The sequence below is a fragment of the Dermacentor andersoni genome, chromosome 4, assembly GCF_023375885.2.
Source record: "Dermacentor andersoni chromosome 4, qqDerAnde1_hic_scaffold, whole genome shotgun sequence".
Lineage (NCBI taxonomy): Eukaryota > Metazoa > Arthropoda > Arachnida > Ixodida > Ixodidae > Dermacentor > Dermacentor andersoni.
The window spans coordinates 90,575,776-90,597,502 of NC_092817.1; the positions used below are offsets into that span (position 1 = coordinate 90,575,776).

The 21,727-nt window shown below is 49.8% G+C and overlaps 1 protein-coding gene and 1 pseudogene across 1 annotated transcript; both read left to right on the forward strand.

Annotated features, from left to right (window-relative positions):
- The first annotated feature begins 405 nt into the window (after positions 1-405).
- Positions 406-8,309, forward strand: LOC126536811 (uncharacterized; annotated as a pseudogene).
- A 4,351-nt stretch (positions 8,310-12,660) lies between these two features.
- Positions 12,661-13,631, forward strand: LOC126536812 (very long chain fatty acid elongase AAEL008004-like). The gene has a single exon (XM_050183815.2). The coding sequence runs from the start codon at positions 12,661-12,663 to the stop codon at positions 13,462-13,464; it is 804 nt and encodes a 267-aa protein (XP_050039772.1). The 3' UTR covers positions 13,465-13,631.
- The last annotated feature ends 8,096 nt before the right edge of the window (positions 13,632-21,727 follow it).

Below are 21,727 nucleotides of genomic sequence, written 5' to 3' on the forward strand. Positions count from 1 at the left end.
TTCTTTATCATATTACCACCCGCTTCGTGGCCTATCCCACACACTGGGTTTATGCCATTAAATAAACAAATCATCACCGTCATCTATCGCGATTGGGCCCCTTGTTCGCAACATGTGCTCAAGAAGGTGAAGTGAAGGCAAATGTGGAAGAGAAGACAGACGGAGAAAAGAGACGGCTGCCATTATCCAACGAGCTGTGTGTTTGACATCCCTGGAGACCTCAACAGCCCGGAGCCAGCGACCACGGCAACAAACCGGACCCCACTGCACATGAGCCGAGTCCAAGACTGCCAGGCAATCCGGACTACCAGCAATCAGCAGCCGTGACCCTAGCTAGGGCGGCTGTGCCAGCGCTGACTGCAGAGCGCCAGGCCCGGACGTGTATGGGTGCCTGGGACAACCACCATGCAGCCCCGGCCCGCGACCCTAGTGCGCTACGTCACCGCCGCCGCCGTCTCCACCGTCCATCACCTACACCACCTCAAGCCCTCCCTGCACTGCCGGCTACAAGCATTGCCGACACCACGAGTAACGCCGTACCTGTCCGTCAGAGTTTACGTGAATAGACAGTACCGTGATAGCGCCGACCTTCTCTTTATTGGCTTGTAGGCATACTTACGTCAAGTTCCGAGATTCACGTATTACCTCGTAGAACTTCGCATTCGGCCAGAGGCTGCGAGTTAGTTTGTGGTTTGTTCATTAGCACGCTTTGTCTCGTTACCTCTGTCTCGTTGCATATAGACGGACGTACAATAGGGGATATGCGAAATTCCGTAAGCAGGCACTCCCACACAGCTCACTTGTCCTAACCAAAATGGCCGCGTTCCAGCTAATAGCCTTGTTAAACCTGAGACATGCGTTTTTAAAGCTTGGATGGTGCGAGGGAGGGAAGGCAGGAGGGATGGTGACAGCAGTCTGCTATTTGACACCGTAATTACGATTCGAACCCGACGACCGCCATCTTGGTTCGGCCAAACTATGTGTGTGGGAAAGCCTGCTTACGGAATTTCGCATATCCCCTATTCCGTTGGGCCTTACAGTCTTACAGACGTTCATTAGTACGTTCTGTGGAATTTTTCGTAAGTCCTGCGGACGTTGTTAATGTCCGGCAACGTGATCCGGAGGATGTGCCAAGATTGTCTGCTGTCCATTGAGTGATGCCGTGGTGGTCGTTGTATCATCATTCCAGCTTCGTAACCTAACTCTCGTTTCACATTCACGCGTGCTACCTGCGCTCAGGCCAGGAGGAATACGTCAGAAGATCACGGTATCTCGGCAGCAGAACACCCGGTGGTGGTTGCATCCGTTCAAACAGCGATTGAAAAAGTTTCCAACAATCGCCGATTTTCGAACGCCACCGACAACAACGCGCCAACTCCTCGTTTCTCCCGAAGCTCGTAACGCACTTTCACGGCCGCTTAATCAAACAGCGAGGCGCACTCTATCCGGGTGCACAAATTCCTGTATGGCCGCGTCATCGCGGCTCGGCGAAGGTGAGCAGTGCACCACGCCACTCATCCCGTCGACTATAAAAGGACATGAGCTTCAGTTTGTGTTACGGTTTCGCAGTCAAGTCACCTGTTTGTGTCCTCCAAGTGATTTTTCCTGTTGCCGTCCATGAGCACTTAGTTTCTGCATTTCTTATGCCTCTCGCACTTCCATGCAACTCGTTCATATGAATTCTATTGTTCGTAGAACTCATGATATTGTCGTTACCGTAGTCATCGTGTTGTCGCTGTAGTCAAACACACTCACTCTCATGTTGTTATTCTAGTTCACCGTACTCGCGTAATACAAAAAAATACCGTATTTAAACAAACACATTGGTCAACTTGACAACGCTTTGCGGAACCCAAGACAATGCTGCATTGGCAGCCGCCTGCAAAATGCTCCGAGCAACAACTTTTTTAACAGGAAAATATTTCATGACTGGTTCCACCAAAATTTTGTCCAACGCACGTGCGTCCCGCAATCATCATACCTCTAATTCCGTTGCACCCGCGCGAGATGGTGCGACTTTGCTGTTTTTTGAGGCGTTCAGAGCTGAAAGGGAATGGTCAGAGAACGCCACCCGATGGTGTTGCCGTCTGCGCTTCATCTGGCGCATCTGCAGGTGTGCGTTACCTACTCCTTCCAGAAGCCCTTGGATTTAAGTGGACGGAAGCATCAACCGGCCAGCAGTCGAGATAAGCCAGATACGTATATAGTATTGGTGGAAAAACTGGAGGACGCTTAAGTTTTGCCTTCAAGTCTGGAACGCGATAGCGTTATGGCACCCCGTTCGCACCACCCACTAATTCACCAATCACGCGGTGAGCGCCGAGCAACGCAGCGTTCGGCTCTGCAACGAAACGTGCGCGTGAACCAAGGAACTCGGTGTCTCGCAGGGAGAAATGATCTACGCGAGCCAAACGTCGTGATCGGCACGGACAGCCGGGACGCGACGCGCCATGAAGGCGGACGCGGTCATGGGGCTGACGCCTCGATGGGATCGTCCTCTATCTCGCTTGGGAGCACCACGCAGACGCATGACTCCTCGCCAGCAGCACGGCACGCATCGCAGGGGGCGCTTTCCCACCAGACGCGCTACGGCGCAGCGATCACGTCAGAGGCGCCCCGCATCGGACGCTGCACCTAGGAATCGCGCTGTGAGCGGAAAGAGGAGCCGCGTCGCCTAAACACGAGTTTTCGACGACGCACGCTGGAAGTTGTAAGGGGAGAGAGCGAGAAAACTTATTAAACGCAAGGGTATTGCGGCATCCTCGCACCGGTCCCCGCACGGCCCCAGTGCGCTCAAACGAGACGAAGGGGAGAAGCGGGCGAGTGGCGCTCCACCTGTCGGGGCAGCGCCATACATAGCGAGGAGGGGGTCTTCTGTGTTTGCCGCAAGATGGCTCTGCGTGTGCGCCAAGCGCAGAAGAAATGTAGCGCAAACGTACTTCGCTACGCGTTTAACTGCAACTTCTGTAATTTAAATGCTCATAATTACCGACATACACCGCAGTATAACTTTCTACGGCACGTTTCTAAGGCAACACCGAATTCACTAGAGGCGCTTTTGTACCGCTTTGAACCATCGAACTCATGGCTGAGTGGTAGCGCCTCCGTCTCACACTCCGAAGACCCTGGTTTGATTCCCAACCAGCCCATCTTGCAAGTTGTTTTTATTTATGAATTGCCTTCCGCCATTTTTCGTTCACGGCCAACGCCGCCGATGGCAATGCCGACGACACCGGCTTTTCTGCGACACGAGCTCCTCAACGCTGTTTCGTTCAAAAATGAGAAACGAGATTGATACGATCGGATCCGTTACATACATAGGTAGCGCTACAATGTAGGCAGAGTAGCTCTGAGGAGAAAAATTGAGGAGATGCATACAAAAATGCTAGAATGAAAGCATGTATAGCATGCCTGGTTAACAAAAGCTTTCTGGTTGAATATTTGTCACCGTCTCAAAGGGGATGCCAAATATCATCATCATCATCTTGGTGGCATCACCTCGGCGAGCGGTCGGGGCGGCGGCCAGCATGCGCTTTCCGGTTTGGACACAGTCGCATCTTGCAACGAGGCCCGCATCACTGCACTCGAACAGCGCCATGCCCGGTTTGATGTGCGCGCTTCATAGGCAGATGAGGGTGAGTCCTCACTGCGTTTGTAGTTCTTTCGTGCAGGTGCTCTCGCGTTGGCGGTGGCGCGGGCGTATGGCGCGCGTCGCGCTTTCGCTCGCGAAATATACCATGCGGTAACGACGCTGTCTGGCACATACGGCCTCACCGTAACGTCAGATATACCTATGACCCCTGGTAAGCTGTGAAGAGCCCTTTACGTTCAGCACAGGCATCGCGTGCTTGCTATCGCTGTCCTCGCCACGCCCATTGAGCGAGACTGCACCTTATAAAAGGCCGTGCGCATTATGGACTTGTTTTAGTGAATGTGCAACGAAGCTACCAATTTTTGTATTCCTGCTTCTCCCTCCCCTAGTGTACGGTAGCAAACCATGCTGTAAACTGGTTAAGCTCCCTTCCTTTCCCTTTTTTTTCTCCCCGAAGAGGGAAACATCAATTCTAGAAGAAACATTGGATAAAATGGTTGATGCCAATGTCTTCAAAACGACCCATCGAGCTTGTAAAGCAAGCAGTCTTTAACGGAGCAGCTGCCAGAGTAATGACGGCCTAAAAGTTAATTTTCAAGAACACTTAAGTTTCAAAACTGGTACAAGGAAAAAGGAAACTTTATAATTAAATATCAAATCAAATTCCATGCTGCCGACACGACGGGCGTACAGGTGTTTCGCCGTTGTCCTGCTCAATCTATATGATTCATCAAGACTACGTCGAAACACCAGCACAACTTTTAAAACCTTATTAAACTGACCAAAAGGCAACCCACGATGATGCACACAAAAGAAGCGAATATGCACATGATGCACAAATATAGTCTGAATGAACCATTCTCAAATAGAAAAGTGCACTACCTCTACAGAGCTTACTATAATACACGCTTTAGGCCATACAGCTGCGGATATAGGTTATGTAAAGCTATACATTTGAACTAAATAAATCTAGCCTGCATATTTAAATGTGACATAGCCTCCTATATTTTTTTCATGCCCGCAAAATGGTGCAGCGGAGACCGTCCGTTGCCCTCTCCCGTCCTGCTCGATTTAGGCCACCGCTTTTGTCCCGTGACCCGCCTAGGCATCATGCCACTGTTGTGGCTGCTGCTGCCACCCAACCTTTCTCTCCCTTCCCCCTTGTGGAGTGCGGTTTAGGTGTACTCTATTGAGAGGCAGTTGCCGCGCTGCACTTAGCCCCACCTTTCACACCCGAATCAAGAATCTCTTTCTCCGCGAGATACGCTCGCGCCCCATACAGGCTATCGCATACCAGACATAGCTAGACGTCGAGAGGCATCGAAGCACCCACACAAACCGACCATTCAAGTAAGAGTTGTGCTGTTTGCGTCGTGCTGGCTGCACGTAAGCATGGGCGTTTTGAGACAGCAGTACGCTGATTTATATTTTCTACGTGAAATATCAGGAATGCATGGCACATTTTGCGACAAGTGTTTACAAATGAAGTGACCGTTTGTTTACTAGATTTTCCGTGACCACGTGTTAGTTGTTGGCGTCGTTGGAATGTATATTGGTGTGCTACTTAAAATCAGTGATTTACGATACATAGTTCTTACCATTTCTTTGTTACTTTCCTTTCTTTTTATACCCACTGAGTTGTCAGTCTGCAGTGTGGAGTCGGTTGCGGTGTCCCTGCATCCGACAATATGCCGCACTGCTGCGTGCCACGCTGTAAGTTATGAAAAAAAAACAATGGAGGCCGGGAATATCGTTCCACGAAATACCAATCGATCGGGAACTGCGCGCAAAATGGCTAAAAGTCTGTTGAGGGAACTGAGCACCGAATACGAAGTCGGGCCACTCGACTGTATTCAGCCGACACTTCAGTTCTTGTGACTTCAAGGAAGGTTGTAAAATTCGCAAACTTAGAAAGAAGCTGTCCTTACCACTTCCGGAGAATATCCGGCCTACTTGCAGTCTCCTAAAAAGAAAAGGAGAGAGAAGCGAGGCATCAGTGAAAAAGCGCGAGGCCGCTTTGCTAATGAACCCACCACTGTCGAAGCGAAGAGCAGTTATTCATGACTACTAAATAGAGTCACGTCCGCATCCATTCAACGACTTGCCGTTCGGCGACGTCGCTTTTGACGGTTCATCACCCGCGGACTGCACCGCTACCGAACCGTTGCCAGCCGTGAATAATGGCGCCAGCGAGCGCTGCGTCACTGCGACTGTGCAGGTGGACAGAGTAGTGCAGGTTTCCTCACAATTCTCGGTTTCGACAGTGGACAAGCGAAAGTAGAAACGTAAAGAACGAGACTTACATGCGCGTATTGAGCGGTTCAAGAATACCGTCGATAATGGCAAACTAGAAATACAAAAGCTCAAGGAAGAGTGCTTTGTTCCTGCATTCCTCTACGTTGTCGAGAAAGCGAAGTAGAAATACTTGGCTGCGTCAGTATTAGTAGAACAAGTTCCGAATTTCCGGCAGAAGATACCAACGTTGTCTGATCTGACAGTGCGCCATGCTGTGGTTTTGCGTAACCTCTCCACTCGCGCATACGAGCATATCAGAACTACAGGCATGCTCCGGCTAACGAGTCGAAGCACTCTGGAGCGTTTTACGGGCTCATCATGGGGAGAAGTTGGCGTGACGTAACTCGTGAAGCAAAGGCTGTCAACCGAGCTCGCTTCTCTCCCCTCATCGCAAGCCAGGGTGTGCTTGTTAATTGTAGACGAAATGCGCGTGAAACAGCGGCTACTTTATCACAAGCAAAGGGACGCCTTCATTCGCGAAGTAGACTTTGTTGGGAGCTTTCCTAGAGAAATAACAAATGAACCTGTGCTGGCCAACTCGCTTCTGTGCTTCGTCCTCAACAACCTTTCACTTTCGTTCAAAATACCCGTGACCTACTTTTTCACAAAAAATTACAGTGGCCACGAGCTGCATGCGCTTATATGCGACATGTCCTGAAGGAAGTTGAAGACATAAGATTTTTTGTCGTGCGCGTTGTCACCGAAACCACAAAATCAACGTCTTGGCGTTCCAACTTCTATGCAACGCAAGCCTAGGCATCGCATTGAGCCCACTGGACAACCGAATCGAAAGATTTTTCTAGCATTCGATCAGGGCCACTTGATCAAAAAACGTGTGATTGTAGTTTTTGTCGCGTGACGTCGGGAAAAGCGGCGAAATAATGGCGAACGACTTCAAGAGACTACAAAATCCAGCAAGGCAGCCGTGTAAGGCCAGTTAGGTATTTGACTAGAAAACACGTGTTCCTCACAAATATTGAAAAAAAAAATGAACATGAAAAGAGCAATTGAAGTTTTTCCTCCTCTCGTGAAAGCTGCACTGAAGCTCCTGCAAAAGCAAGCGGGCCACACACGCGATGTTTCGCGGGTGTCAGACCCACGGTTGTATTCAAGGACACCGTGCACCTCTGGTTCATGCTCATGGACGTGAGAAATTGTACCCAGCACATGCATCAGAACAACGCCGACTTCAAGCAGCTCGAATCTACAAGCGATGAATGGCTAAACTGGCTTCAAACAAGCTTCCTCGACTACCTGGCCAATCTTAGAAACCAGTGCCTGGCGAAAAACTTCTTAACCAAGGAGTTTTACGAAAGCCCGGTGTTGACAACTCGTTCAAATGTCGAGTGCATTCGATATATTCTTGAAGACATGTGCTTTATTTTCTTTCAACAAAGAAAGTGTGGTCTGACCCAATCGAGTCGTTTTTTGGCTGGTCGAGGAAGTCAGCAGGCTCCAATGATCAAACGAACGCCCGAGCTGCTGTTCTCTCGGGTATTGAGAAGACCGGCCTCGCGTCGTCGTCGTTTACGAGCAACATAATGGCAGCAGAAGGTAACTATTGCTTGTCGATGCTGCCGCAATAGAAAAACACAAGGAAGGGAATAAGAGAGGAATTCCCTGCAAAAGCACGTAGAGAGCTCACAGAGCGACTCAACCGAGAACAGCCCCTGCTTCCTACTCCAGATGTCGCAGCATTACCTATGGTCGGCGGCTACATGGCAAGAGCTGTACAAGAAAACATCGAATGTGAGGAGTGCGCTAGCCTTTTATCAAAGCCAACGCGTCGACGCCCTCGGACTGGTTGATAAAGCACCAGGGCCGCGGTGGACTGAACTACCAATCTGGACAACTTTTAGGAGTTCTCTACACATTGGATAAGTTCATCCAAGTTCTTCTCGCAAGAAGTTGTTGTTTACACGTCTTCATTCACATTTTTGCCCTTAAGGGGCTGCGGTGAATTGACTTGGGAAGTTGAGAGAGTGAGAAGGTAAGGGAAACAGTGATAAGGGGGACTTCATTATCTACATCATGGGGTCTGATGCTCTCGCTGGTTCGCTCGAGATGAGGAAGCCTGGTGCCAGTGGCTGGAGCCTCAGGATTATCCAGGAATTCGTACAGTGACCGCCAGAGCTCGTTGGCGGTCGCTGCTTCTTCTCGCAAGAAGAAGGCACATGAATTCCCCTTTGGAGAAGTCTGTGAATAATGCCGCTGAAACACTGTGCGAGCGCAAAGCCTTGATGTGCTCGACGCCGGGACACCAAGATAACTTGCTCAAATTGTTGCTGACAAAACTACTTTTCACCCAATATTTACAAATTTTCCAATGAAGGCGACCGACAAACACGACATGGTTAAAGTGTTCGAAATAAAACCGCTGTCACGAAACACCATCAAGCTGGGAGCTGCATATCACAGTTAGGCGCCTCTGTGCGAAGGGCTTACTTTCCAAAACATGTTTTGTATTGCTTACTTCCGATGCACATCGCCTACAAACGTCAATTGAGGTAGAGAGAGAGAGAAGAAACTTTATAAATGAATGGCCGGCAGTTTCGTTGTGGTGGCCTCAGGTGGCGGCTCGAAGTCCTTGGACTCGGGCTGCATCTTTGGCTTGCCGGACGGCCCAGAGCTGGTCTGCCAACTCTGAACTTTTGAGAGCCGCGTTCCAGCGGCGGCGACGCCGATGGAGAAGGTCCCCGGCGGCCCCCGCAGCTGGGGCGGCGTCGGGGAGAAGCGAGCTCGAGGCTTCCCGTACTGTGGTAACGGCCGCGATTACGGACGCGTCGCGAACGGATGTGGTCCCATTACCGTGGTTGCCGGCACATTCCCAGAGCATGTGTCGCAGCGTTGCTCGTAGTCCGCAAGCTTTGCAGGCATCTGTTGGATATAAACCTGGGTAGAAGTGTTGTAGGACCGCGGGGCTAGGGTAGCTGTGTGTCTGGAGCAAGCGTAAAGTTACGGCCTCATTCCTGTTTAACTTGTCGTGTGGTGGCGGGAATGAGCGTCTTTGGAGTCTGTAGTGTTGGGTGAGGTCTCTGAACGTTGTCAAGCGATCGCCCCACGCCCATTGTGATTCTTGTTGCCGCATTTCCGATTGCCGCATTGCCGCTCTCGGGGGCGGGGGTGGCGGCCACATTATCTGCGGCAGCTCGGCGTGTGAGACCTCGAGCCATGGCGTGGGCCGCCTCGTTGCCCGCGAGCGGGACATCGGTGTGTGCCGGGGTCCAGAGGAGGAAGACTGTAGAATTTTGGGGTTGCGACGGCGATGACGAGTCGCCGTCGTCACAAATTTGGAGTATGCGGACCGCTTCCCGCGAGACGCAACCGCGCGCGAAGCCGCAAATTGCCGCCTGCGAGTCGCTGATCACGATCGCAGCGCTAGGCACCGTGGCCAGTGCTAGGCCGATGAAATGAACCCAGAAGGTGATGTCATCCGCGTATAGACTATGATGCAATGCTTCTGCTTCTGTTAATTTCTCGGGTAGACCCAGTAGAAATAAATTAAAGAGTAATGGTGATATGGCGGATCCTTGCGGCGTGCCGGACGGACCCGTCTCAAATTCCGGCTTCTTCGGCCGCCTCCGTGTGTCCCGTGGTCACTGTAGTGCTCGCGAAGCACTTACCCGGGCGGTCTACAACCGCAATCGCGTGTACGCTTCTCCCTCCTCCATATCGCGCCGCGTCTACGTTCACCGCCTCGTTGCTCATACCAAACTTCTTCTGAAGGTCGCTTGCTCTTTTGTTGCGTCTCCCGGCGTGGTGCGTCGGGTGCATGTTCTTGGGAAGCGGCGGGATGATCAAGCTATCGCGAACAGTGGCGGGAACCGTCGTCTTTTCTCCATGCTGAGTGTGCTACGCGATGCCGAGCGACTCGAGGATGCATCGACCTGCCTTTGACCTCGATAATCGTTCGTACTGCGCAATGTCGTGCGCCTCGATTAACTCGTCAAGTGAGTTGTGAAACCCGAGCTTCAGAAACTTGTCGGTGCTCGCGTTGAGTGGAACGCCGACCGCCCTCTTAAAAGCCTTTCGTATCATGCATTCGACCTTGTTTTTTTCGCACCCTATTCACTTAAGGTTGTGGGCAACATACGTTATGCGGCTTATCGCGTACGCCTGCACGAGACGGATCGCGCAGTCTTCACGCAAACCATTGCGTCTATTCGTGATGCGACGCAAGAGTCGGATCGCGTCATCTACCGAAACTTCGTTTTTATGGCGGTATATGGCTTCGTGACTTTGTAAAGTGATCGTGTTTAAGAAATTCCTGCTTTATATGCAATTAAAGGAATAGCATTGAAATTTTCCGATGGCGCGATTCGAACACAGGACCTCTAGCACAGAAGAACAATATCGAAACTATTACGCCACGGATGCATAGACAAGTAGCAACACTGCAACTGGCGCCGATTATGCGTGCTTGCAAAGTCTTGTTACCCTCTATATTAAAAAAAACATATAATTTGCTTCAAAATTCAGGCCAATTTAGGCCCAGACAAAGCGCAATAAACAAAGCCACAAGAACGTCTGAAGCCCCAGTCACAAACATCAGACAAATCCATGTACTACCAATCATTCCCGTTGTTGTTGTTGTTGTTGTAAAACTTTGTTTGGCTCTATTTACAGAGGTGTTCCGCGGCTGCCCGCCAGGATCTTCAGTCTTGATGCCTATGTTCCCAAGTGGTCGCAGTAGGGTCGGTTCCCTTAGAGGCTCCGTTGGCCTCAGCTGCCTTGCGATCTCGCTGCACTAGACCGATTTGGTCTTCGCGGCGGTCGCTAGCTAGCAGTGCCTCCCATTGCTACGCACTTGGGTTTGTAATTATTGGAATCGCATTTGGTTTCTGACATTCCCATGTAGCGTGATAGAAGGTGAGTTCCATGTTGCACTAGGAGCACTTGTCTGCGTATCGTGCAGGGTGCAATTTGTTTAGTATGTATAGGTTGGGAAAGGTGCCTGTTTGGAGTTGTCTCCAGTCGACTGCCTCGGCCCTATAGTTAGAGATTTAGATGGGGGTGGATATATCTTTCTGATCCCTCTGTAATGTGCTAGAATGGCCGAGTATCCCTTGGTGACTGGCGAGGGCTCTTCGAGGTCGGGTTCGCTGGGAGCTCGGCTTGTAGTATAGCCTCGAGCTACTTTGTCCACTTCTGCGTTCCCTGCTATCCTCGCGTGTCCCGGCAATCATAAGATCCTGTGTTGGACCGTGGCTTGGTGCTCAGTAGGTTGTGTTGCGTCGCCTTCCGCCTCGAGGAGTACACGTGGTGGCTGAACGATCGCAACGCCAGGGTTCCCTATATTAATTGTAGGAAACTCTATGCTTTTAATCCTCCGCCGGGGGCTGCGCATGCGCCGTCGATACCGTGAGAGCACTACGGTGGCAGTAGCGTCGAAGGCGGGAACACGCCTCGAGTGCTGTATAATTCCTATCGAAATAAAAGAAACGTTCATTACTGCCGCCAGGTATAGAACTCCTGCCCCTGCGTCAATGTGCAGCTGGTAGGAGGACGCGTTTGCCACTAAGCCCCCACTCAACATTCACTTCGTTGGACATGCTCTTGTTGAAATCTATCTTGAAGTTATTGGCATGCTCCCAATTCTTTACCTTCTCATAGTGAGGCGGCAGGAATACCAGCTATCCATTCATCCATCCAACAAGAAAGTGATGTGGTCGAACTGCAGCAACAATCTGGGCGTTTGGAAGCAGTCAGAAAACTATAGATGAGCGTACTTCCCTCCTGTATCACGATGTCTGAGGTCTGGTCAAGCTCAATCTCATTTGCAATACTACAGAAAGCATGAAAAAAAATTATAAACAACCAATCCCGGTTGTTGTCCATGACTCCGTTTAGCATGTTTCGGAAGTGGTTATTTGCGCACTAGCTTGGCACTATGTTCATGGGTGGCCCTCCTCTTACTACTGCGCTTTGCCAACACCTCCTAAAGCCACTGGCCTTGCCCTTACGCAGGAGCCAATCGGTACTTCGATAAGCACTTCCTCAAAGAGTATTTCGAAAGAAACCCGGCGGAAAATCTGAGACCAGAGGCGCAGCGTCTCAAACGACAGCGCCTACGAACTCTAGCTGTCACGAGCGAAGAATACGGGAACGTTTTCCCTACCACCGTGCCACCCGTGGAATAATGCACGGTACCACTGCTGTGCGGTGGTACAATCGTGAGGTGTTTACCGATGCGTTCGTCATTTATTTTTCCATCTTCGGAATCTTGCTCATTCACGGGCTGTGTAGACACTCCTAAATGTATTTCCGCTTTTGCTCGCACTACTCATTATTCACGGCTTTCAGTCAAACCTGCTATCTGCAATCGAGGTGAATAGCCAAAGTTATCCCTACCTGTCAAGGCTAAACCGGCGTTTCCGTCCGGCAGCAACAGGATCAAACTTTTCCTCTAGCGATACGTGCACAACTATAGGCAGAAATGTAATAAATTGATAACTGTGCTCAGTTCACCGTTGGGACCGCCACCTTTCCCATGGGCTGACGCGCGCCTTGACAGCTTTATTTATGATGCAAAAGCGCCAAATGGCCCAATGAGTGAAAACGCGGGTGTCTATAGCAGAGAAATAGTATCAAGAAAAGCCGCCAGTGTTTTTACGTGTCACTACCGAATGCGTCGTTCGATCGGGTCGTGCTGAAACTGCTGGGAAGAAAAGCAGGCTGTGAGCAGTAGGCTTTTGTGATCTTGCAGGTCTCTCATCTCGGAACCGGACTTGCAGGAACCAGCCTTCTTACTCGCTCAGCGTGGCCTACGCACGATGTCGCCCGAAATGGCTTCGCATGCACCTTTCTTCTCTGACGATGCCAGTCGCGTATGGCTGCCGAAGCGCGACCATCGCACCATAGGTTGGCCGCTGACTGACAGTCCCCTGCCACTCCTCGTGATCACGGCCGCGTACGTGTACTTCGTCAAGGTGGCCGGTCCCCGCTGGATGTCCCGGCGCAAGCCGTTCGAGCTGAAGGCCTGCATCCTCGTCTACAACCTGTCGGCCACCCTCCTCAGCGCGTTCTTCGTGTGTCGTTTCGTGAAGCTCGCTTACTGGGACCTGGGCTACACCTTCCTGCAGGACCTGGATATGACCGACTCTCCAGCCAACCTGGAGATCGTGCACTTGTCCTGGTGGTTTTACATGTTCAAAGTCTTCGAGCTCGCCGACACCGTGTTCTTTGTGCTGCGTAAGAAGAACCACCAGGTCAGCGCGCTGCATGTCGTGCACCATGTGACCGTCGCCTGGAACATGTGGCTGAACGTGGCCTATGGAGGCCAGTCGCACGAGATGTTCATAATGTGCCTGAACGCGTTTGTGCACGTGTTCATGTACGCGTACTACTTCCTCGCGGCGCTCGGTCCAGCCTACAAGCACCTGCTGTGGTGGAAGAAGTACATGACCATGATGCAGATCTTGCAGTTTGTCCTCATGTTTGTGCAGTCCGTCGGCATGGTGTTTGCCGAGGGGAACTATGTTGGCCTCTTCGTGTGGACTTTGGTGGCGCACGCGATCCTGTTCTTCGTGTGGTTCGTCGTGTTCTACATTCAATCTTACTCCAGGAAGAAGCAGTAGGTCCATGCACCGTTCCGTCAGTGAACAAGCACGCTGTTTTTTTTTTCTTTAAGTTTCTTGAACTTAAGTTATTTGGGCTACTTTGAAAGTAAAGAGTGCCTGAGATTTTCCGAAAGTGTGTTCTGTGTTGCGCTGTACCAGTTTTAGAGTGTTGAAGATACTTTTTTATGCTTACAAATTCTCCTTTCAAGACATTATTGTTTCTGCACTGAGTTACCCTGCGGTGCCATGCTACATAAAATTGAGTTTCGGGGTTTAGTTGCTGTTTGGCGAAATTCGGCGAATTCACAGGTTTGTCAAAATCGAAGTTTTGCTAACTTCGCCGGATTTCGCGACCGTGGTTGTGACCTGGCTGTTCTCTTGCCGAACAGGGCAACCAATGACAGCGGAGCAGGCGCGCAGCTCGCTCCCCTGTGTTCCTTGCACCACCAACAGATGGCGCACGCCTACACGCATTCGCGCAACACAGCAACAAAGAAGGTCAAGCGGAAAGTCAGAGAGGCTGAAATAATCTCATGGGTGGCGGCAATGGGAAAGAAACCTGCCATGAGTAACTACTTAAGTGGAAAAAAACGAAATCAGGAAAGAAACAATTTATGATAACTCAAAGTGAAGCTCATTACTTTTCGAAGCGAGATCGGGATGTCTTAGAACACGCACCTATGAAGCGAGATATAATAAGAAAGAAGAAGCATGTGCTTGCTGCGGTAAAGCTTGGGAAACGATGGAGCATGTTTGATTAGAATGTGAAGACGTCTACCCAGCGCTCGATTTAGGCACCACTGGCCTCCTTGAAGCCCGGTTCAGCGGGAGCAGTGGAAAAATAAACATGTCTGCAATAAGCATTAGTAAGAGGCGATTGGAGGATTGGTGGAAGAAGAGTAGGGAAACGACAAAAAACGGAGACGTACAAAAGCACAATTCGCAATAGGGGATAAGAAAATTTGGGTGTGGTAGTTCATAGTGTTTTTTTTTCCTTGTTTTGTTGTTTAACCTAGGTAGAACATTAGGCAGTATAATAGCAAGAGCTTGGCGGCGCAACCCACCACCCAGTTCCAAAGGGGACGCTCATAACATCCATCCATCCATCCATCCGCCGGCGCCGGCCGTCTGAGGGAGCGAAAAAACAAATAAAGAACCAGAAATCTCGACTTCGCACATCAGCGGCTGCGCGGTAATGAGAAAGTAAACGCTTCTTGTGGATACAACGGATTTCAATTGCGCTACGTACATATGCGCATTCTGCCTCATAAACGATGATGCGTTCAAGGCACCCGTCACGGTCGCTAGTAGTAAGCAACTCCGCTTAACAAAAGGCTCGATATTGTTTGTGTGCGCCCGCGCTTGTCTATCTGTCTGTCTCTCTCTCTCTCTCTGTGTGTGTGTGTGTGCGCGCGCGTGTGCGTGCACGTGTGCGTGTGTGTTCTAAACGAATATTTGTTGTGCTGTGAAGGCGTTTGTTGAACTTCCGAGCAACTTGCTGTAGCAGTGGTTCATCGGCGCCCTTGGAAAGTTGCCCACTCCGAAGATTTTCTTGCTTTCTTGCTTGCTTGCTTCTATATTATGGCGCAGAGTTTTTATCACGTGTGCGCTAAGATATACATCACCTTTCCTGGACTCTGTCGATGTTTGTTTTCTTTTTTTTTTAGTTCGAATGCTTAGAAAGAGAGCCTACTAAGTTTACCCGAATTACGCCGCTACAAGTGAATTATCTGCCCAGGCTGGCATCGTTTGCAAGAAAAATGAAAGCAATCTATTAACCGAATAAATAAAGCATTCACTTTTTATAAGCGAACTTTACGGCACAAGTTTATATTAGAAAGTTGAAGAGAATCGGCGTAAAAGTCTAGTCTCGTGTTTCATCAATTCAATATGGCCATACAGACCCAAATAACTGGCGTAAAATTATTCGTTCAGTTTACGTGACTACGCACGTGGAACCCCGAAGTACGGCACTTGATGTAACCTCCCTGTCACATGGTGGAGTGTCGTAAAGCTTCCCCATACCGCTAAATAAGACGGTCGGGCACGCCCCTGCTGCTAAAGTGTCTTTGTGTTGGATTGGGAGCTGCGCAGAGCTCAGACCATGGGAAGTCAACAGACCGCGGGAAGACAGAAGTGCGCGACGGCAGTTTCATTTCACATCAGCCTTCTACGTCACCTAAGTGTTGCACCTTGAACCACGCTTAGTGCCACGTGCGAAATCAGGTAAACTGAATGAATCATTTAAAGCCTGTTATTTCAGTCCACATAACCATTCTGAAATTTAGAAAACAGAACTTGACTTCCAGGAATTCCAGATCAAGCTACAGAACATGTATTCGGCTTTAACTCAGGAAGAGGACCTTAGTGTTGAAGCAATGAACGACCCTCTTGTGGGCATCATTAAGGAGTGTGCAATAGAAGTCGGTGGTAACTCCGTTAGACACGATACCAGTAAGCTATCGCAGGAGACGAAAGATCTGATCAAGAAACGCCAATGTATGAAAGCCTCTAACCCTACAGCTAGAATAGAACTGGCAGAACTTGCGAAGTTAATCAACAAGCGTAAGACAGCTGACATAAGGAAGTATAATATGGATAGAATTGAACATGCTCTCAGGAACGGAGGAAGCCTAAAAGCAGTGGAGAAGAAACTAGGAATTGGCAAGAATCAGATGTATGCGTTAAGAGACAAAGCCGGAAATATCATTACTTATATGGATGAGATAGTTCAAGTGGCTGAGGAGTTCTATAGAGATTTATACAGTACCAGTGGCACCCACGACGATAATGAAAGAGAAAATAGTCTAGAGGAATTGGAAATCCCACAGGTAACACCGGAAGAAGTAAAGAAAGCCTTGGGAGCTATGCAAATGGGGAAGGCAGCTGGGGAGGATCAGGTAACAGTAGATTTGTTGAAGGATGGTGGGCAGATTGTTCTAGAGAAACTGGCCACCCTGTATACGCAATGCCTCAGGACTTCGAGCGTACCGGAATCTTGGAAAAACGCTAATATAATCCTAATCCATAAGAAAGGGGACGCCAAAGACTCGAAAAATTATAGACCGATCAGTTTACTGTCCGTTGCCTACAAAGTATTTATTAAAGTAATTGCAAATAGAATCAGGAACACCTTAGACTTCCGTCAACCAAAAGACCAGGCAGGATTCCGTAAAGGCTACTCAACAATAGACCTTATTCACACTATCAATCAGGTGATAGAAAAATGTGCGGAATATAACCAACCTTTATATATAGCTTTCATTGATTACGAGAAAGCGTTTGATTCAGTCGAAACCTCAGCAGTCATGGAGGCATTGCGGAATCAGGGTGTAGACGAGCCGTATGTAAAAATACTGAAATATATCTATAGCGGCTCCACAGCCACCGTAGTCCTCCATAAAGAAAGCAACAAAATCCCAATAAAGAAAGGCGTCAGGCAGGGAGATACGATCTCTCCGATGCTATTCACAGCGTGTTTACAGTAGGTATTCAGAGACCTGGATTGGGAAGAATTGGGGATAAGAGTTAATGGAGAATGCTTTAGTAACTTGCGATTCGCTGATGATATTGCCTTGCTTAGTAACTCAGGGGGCCAACTGCAATGCATGCTCACTGACCTGGAGAGGCAAAGCCGAAGGGTGGGTCTAAAAATTAATCTGCAGAAAACTAAAGTAATGTTTAACAGCCTCGGAAGGGAACAGCAGTTTACAATGGGCAGTGAGGCACTGGAAGTGGTAAGGGAATACATCTACTTAGGACAGGTAGTGACTGCGGATCCGGATCATGAGACTGAAATAACCAGAAGAATAAGAATGGGCTGGGGTGCGTTTGGCAGGCATTCTCAGATCATGAACAGCAGGTTGCCATTATCCCTCAAGAGAAAAGTTTATAACAGCTGTGTCTTACCAGTACTCACGTACGGGGCAGAAACCTGGATGCTTACAAAAAGAGTTCTACTTAAATTGAGGACGACGCAACGAGCTACGGAAAGAAGAATGATAGGTGTAACGTTAAGGGATAAGAAAAGAGCAGATAGGGTGAGGGAACAAACGCGAGTTAATGATATCTTAGTTGAAATCAAGAAAAAGAAATGGGCATGGGCAGGACACGTAATGAGGAGGGAAGATAACCGATGGTCATTAAGAGTTACGGAATGGATTCCAAGGGAAGGAAAGCGTAGCAGAGGGCGGCAGAAAGTTAGGTGGGCGGATGAGAATAAGAAGTTTGCAGGGACAACATGGCCACAATTTGTACATGACCGGGGTTGTTGGAGAAGTATGGGAGAGGCCTTTGCCCTGCAGTGGGCGTAACCAGGCTGATGATGATGATGATGATGACTAGACTTTTATGATTACCCAATTCAAGTTTTCAATAATGCTAAACGTATAAAACAATTTATAATATGTATTTAAATATACAGAGGGTTCGCGGAGACGGAAGAGAGCCCAGCCTTGACTTTTATGATGACCCAATTGAGGTTCTTAATAATGTTAAACGCATAAAACAATTTATAAGATGTATTTAAATATACAGAGCATTTGCGGAGATGGAACAGAGCCCAGCCAGGCTGTGTTGACTTGTCGTCGCCTTCGGAGCAGTCGTCGTTATCTTCTTCACCTCACCGTAACACGAGCTCCGGCGGAGAAAGGCCCGTCCCGGCGCGTCAATCGGGACCATCACGAATAACGGGGTAGGGCTTTAGCCGTGCGACGCGAACATTGCGAGATGAGGTTATGCCAGATGACACGGTAGAGCTGGCGGAGACTATTTCATAGGCGACATCGGTGACTTGACGTAGTACGTGGTGAGGACCCTCGAAGCTAGGAATTAGTTTTAACTTTCGTACGAAAGTGTTTTATGCCGGTGTCCACGCTTGACTGCTTGTAACGGATGCAATGCATGTGGCGTTGGTGCCAAGGAGTAAAATAGCTGCCTGGTTGCAGCACTGTAGAAGCTACACGAATTCTTAGCCAATAGGAAGGCCGAATGCCCCTCGAGATGTGCTCATCCGCGCCGCGTCGTCTACTCAGCGTCTGCTTGCCATCCTGTTACATACTCCACGTTTGGTGGACTAACGCAAAAAAATGTTTTGACGCCGTAACCATAAGCTGCGTTTACATGCATGTGACAGCAGGGCTTCGCTTCACCTGTACGCCTTCCCTGCAGTTACTTTGCAGCCTCCTTAGCAAATATAGTACGAGCGAATGCCCTTACAAATATTCACTTTCTGCTCGGCTTCTGCTTGGCGTTTGCTCGCTATTGTTATCACGTACCGTGCTACAGCGGGGAAATAAATTAATGATGCAGTAAACAATCAAGATTTTGTAGCACTCCACATCGTCAACGCATCACCAATACTAATGCTGTGGCGCCATCTGCTAACTAGCAACCAAACCAGTTTTACGGCTCGGCGCCGTGTCTGTAGTGCTCGCAGCGTGAAAACAAACAGCCGATCTCAATAATCACGACAAAAATACCTAATGATTTGACCTCAGATTGAGATACATTTAGCGATGAGGGATTTTGCCCCTTGTTTCTTGCTGAAAGAGCAGGAGCCACTAGCAAGCGCGAATTCGGATCGAAGCGGGTGGTCGGCGCTGTATAGTCGCTGCCATGTTGCTATAGTTAATCGCGGTTAGGGTGGCTGCTACGGTTACTGGCGGTAACTGCCGCAGTAATTCTCAGTATACGACGTGCATTCGCCAACGTGCTAACATGACACGCATCGCTGTACAGTATCACGTAGGGATAAAAATAAATCTCTCTACAGCCAGTTACGCCTGAAACTCTATACCGCTGCTCAATCATATTAGCTGCGTACACCTTGTACCTCCGGAAGAGCTGCAGCCAGCTTGTGAGATGGAGGTAGGAGCTGTGAAGCGAAGTACTGCATCGTGACACTAGCGAGCGCCGACAGGAAGCGCTTTGGCAGTATGTTTCTGTATGGTCACACCGCTAAACACAGCGTAGCGGAGGCTCCAACGCGGTAAGCCTGATGTTGACACTTTGCGCACATGGTTTATCTTTCACGTCGGATTAGCCTGTGGCACCTCGTCGCCTACGGAGTGCAGCTCCAACATGCATCAGCAGTGCTTACACGCCACCTACTGCTTCGCTTGCGATGGCACCAACTAAGAAAACTGCTGCGCTAAGGGGTGCAGAAAGGCAGCAGCATCGACAGGCGAACCTCGATTTGGTCCGGCGAGAGACACGCCAGCGTAAAGCAGAACGCCTTTACGCGTTCGCGGCGCCCGCTGAAAACTCTGTCACTCGCATTCCTGAAGCTGAGCGCGTCGCAGCGGGCTGGCCAAGAAACTACGGAGTCGGACCAAAATGCTCGGAAGGTTGCCGAAGCGACTTGACAGCCGAACGCCGCTCGCCAACAGGACGCCGCATGCCAAGCAAACCTGCAACACGGTTGCCGACCTGCAAATCGTGCTCCTTTCGCTGCAGCAGACCAAGAGTTCGCGAAGCAAACATATAACAGCTTCTGTGAAGACACGTTTCACTTTCGTATTCTACCAGTTCCTATGAAAGAGGGATCAACACTAATATTTTTTTTTTCCGAGAGCCCCACTCTACGGGAAGGCGACCGAGTAGCAGAAGGGCACCTGGTGAAAAGTGTACGTCATGGTGGCGCTGATTTCTAGCGCGCTCTTGATTTTCTCGGGATGCCAATAGGCGTGTACGGGCATACTGCCTTGCGTGGTCAGCATGGGTAATGGGCGTCCAAGAGCAATGCAGGGTTGCGACAGAAAAAGAGGTAAAATGGCGAATAACCAGTGGTTTCGTGGCGTGAGGAATTGCATGCGAACGTGACGCAGAGTAGTGCAATGTACCAGTCATGGTGGTCTGGCGAAAGGTGCTTAGACAGCATGTCAGTGGTGGTCAGGTTCAGTCGATCAGTCGGGCCATTGGTCTTAGGATGGTAGGAGCTAGTGAGCTTGTGCTTGGTAGAACAAGAGTGCGAGATGTCTGCGATGACTTGGGAGAGGAAGATACGACCACGGTCTGTGAGTAGCTGTCGTGGGGCACCATGCACTAAAATGATGTCATGGAGGATGACATGACGTCATGTCGCGACATCATGTCGGAAGCGCTTGGGTAATGGCGTAGCGCGTCACGTAATGAGTAGCCACAGCGATCAACCTCTTACCGGACCTGGGCTAGGGGAAAGGACCCAGAAAATCTAAACCTACTCGAAAGAATGGCTCACTTGGAATGCCGAGGGGTTTAAGATATCCGACAGGAAGCGTCGCTGGTTTTTTTCGATGCTAACAGGGCTCGCACGCAACAACGTATCGCCATACAGAGCGAGCGAGGCCGGGCCAGTAGAAACGACGGCGGACACTGTCGTAGGTGCGAGTGACACAAAGATGGCCTGCAATCGGTGCGCCATGAAGCTCACGGAGAACGCCGTAGCGTAGGAAAAAACCATCGACGTTGAAATAATGGCTGTACAAAACTTTGTTCAACCTTTTCCAAGCTGGCATTGCCCGTCCGAAGAAACGGGCTTCCATTCCTTACGTGCCCGGGATAAGCGAGACCTTATCACGCGTGCTTCGTAAATATGACGTTGAGGTGGCTCACGTTCCTTTGCGCAAACTGAGGCACGCACACGTTATTGGGAAGGACACAGTGTAGAAGGAAGCCTTTTCTGGCCTTGTTTGCAAGATCCGCTGTACAGATTAAGCTCAGCCGCTGTTCGGGCAACTGTAAACAGCGGCTGAGCCAACATCAAAACGATATCAATGAGAGTGGCTGCAAATGCTTTGGCAGAGCACGCAAAGAGCACGCAGCAACGACTACGCACACTACTGAGTGAATGGAGTCTAGTCTAATCGGCCAGGAAAAAAAATGGAAGTGACGTCTGTAGCTGGAGTCCCTCGAGATAACTTCAACAGGACACACGTTCAATCGATACGAAGGAACCCTCCTCCCGTCTTACGCTCGGTGGTTGCGCCACATGCTGAAACCTATTTAAACAGGTGGTGGTGGTAACAACTTTTATTAACAATCCGGCAAATTCGTGGCCTGGGCCTAGGCCGCCTCCGAGGAGGTCCGGAGATCCTGTCTCCTCGCCGCCTCACGGGCTTGCTGGATGGCCCATAGTTGATTTTCGAGGTTTGAGCTGCGCAACGCGGCCGTCCATCGCGCCGCAGCTTCATTTGGGGAAACTGCATTTTCTTTGCGTATAACCTCACAATCTCAGAGAATGTGTCCAAGAGATGCGTGAGCCCTGCTGCATAGTTTGCAGTTATCATCTGAGTAGATGTCC

What these genes read in the sequence shown, in the direction of transcription:
- LOC126536812 (XM_050183815.2), top strand. Translation starts at nt 12,661, where the DNA reads ATGTCGCCCGAAATGGCTTCGCATGCACCTTTCTTCTCTGACGATGCC.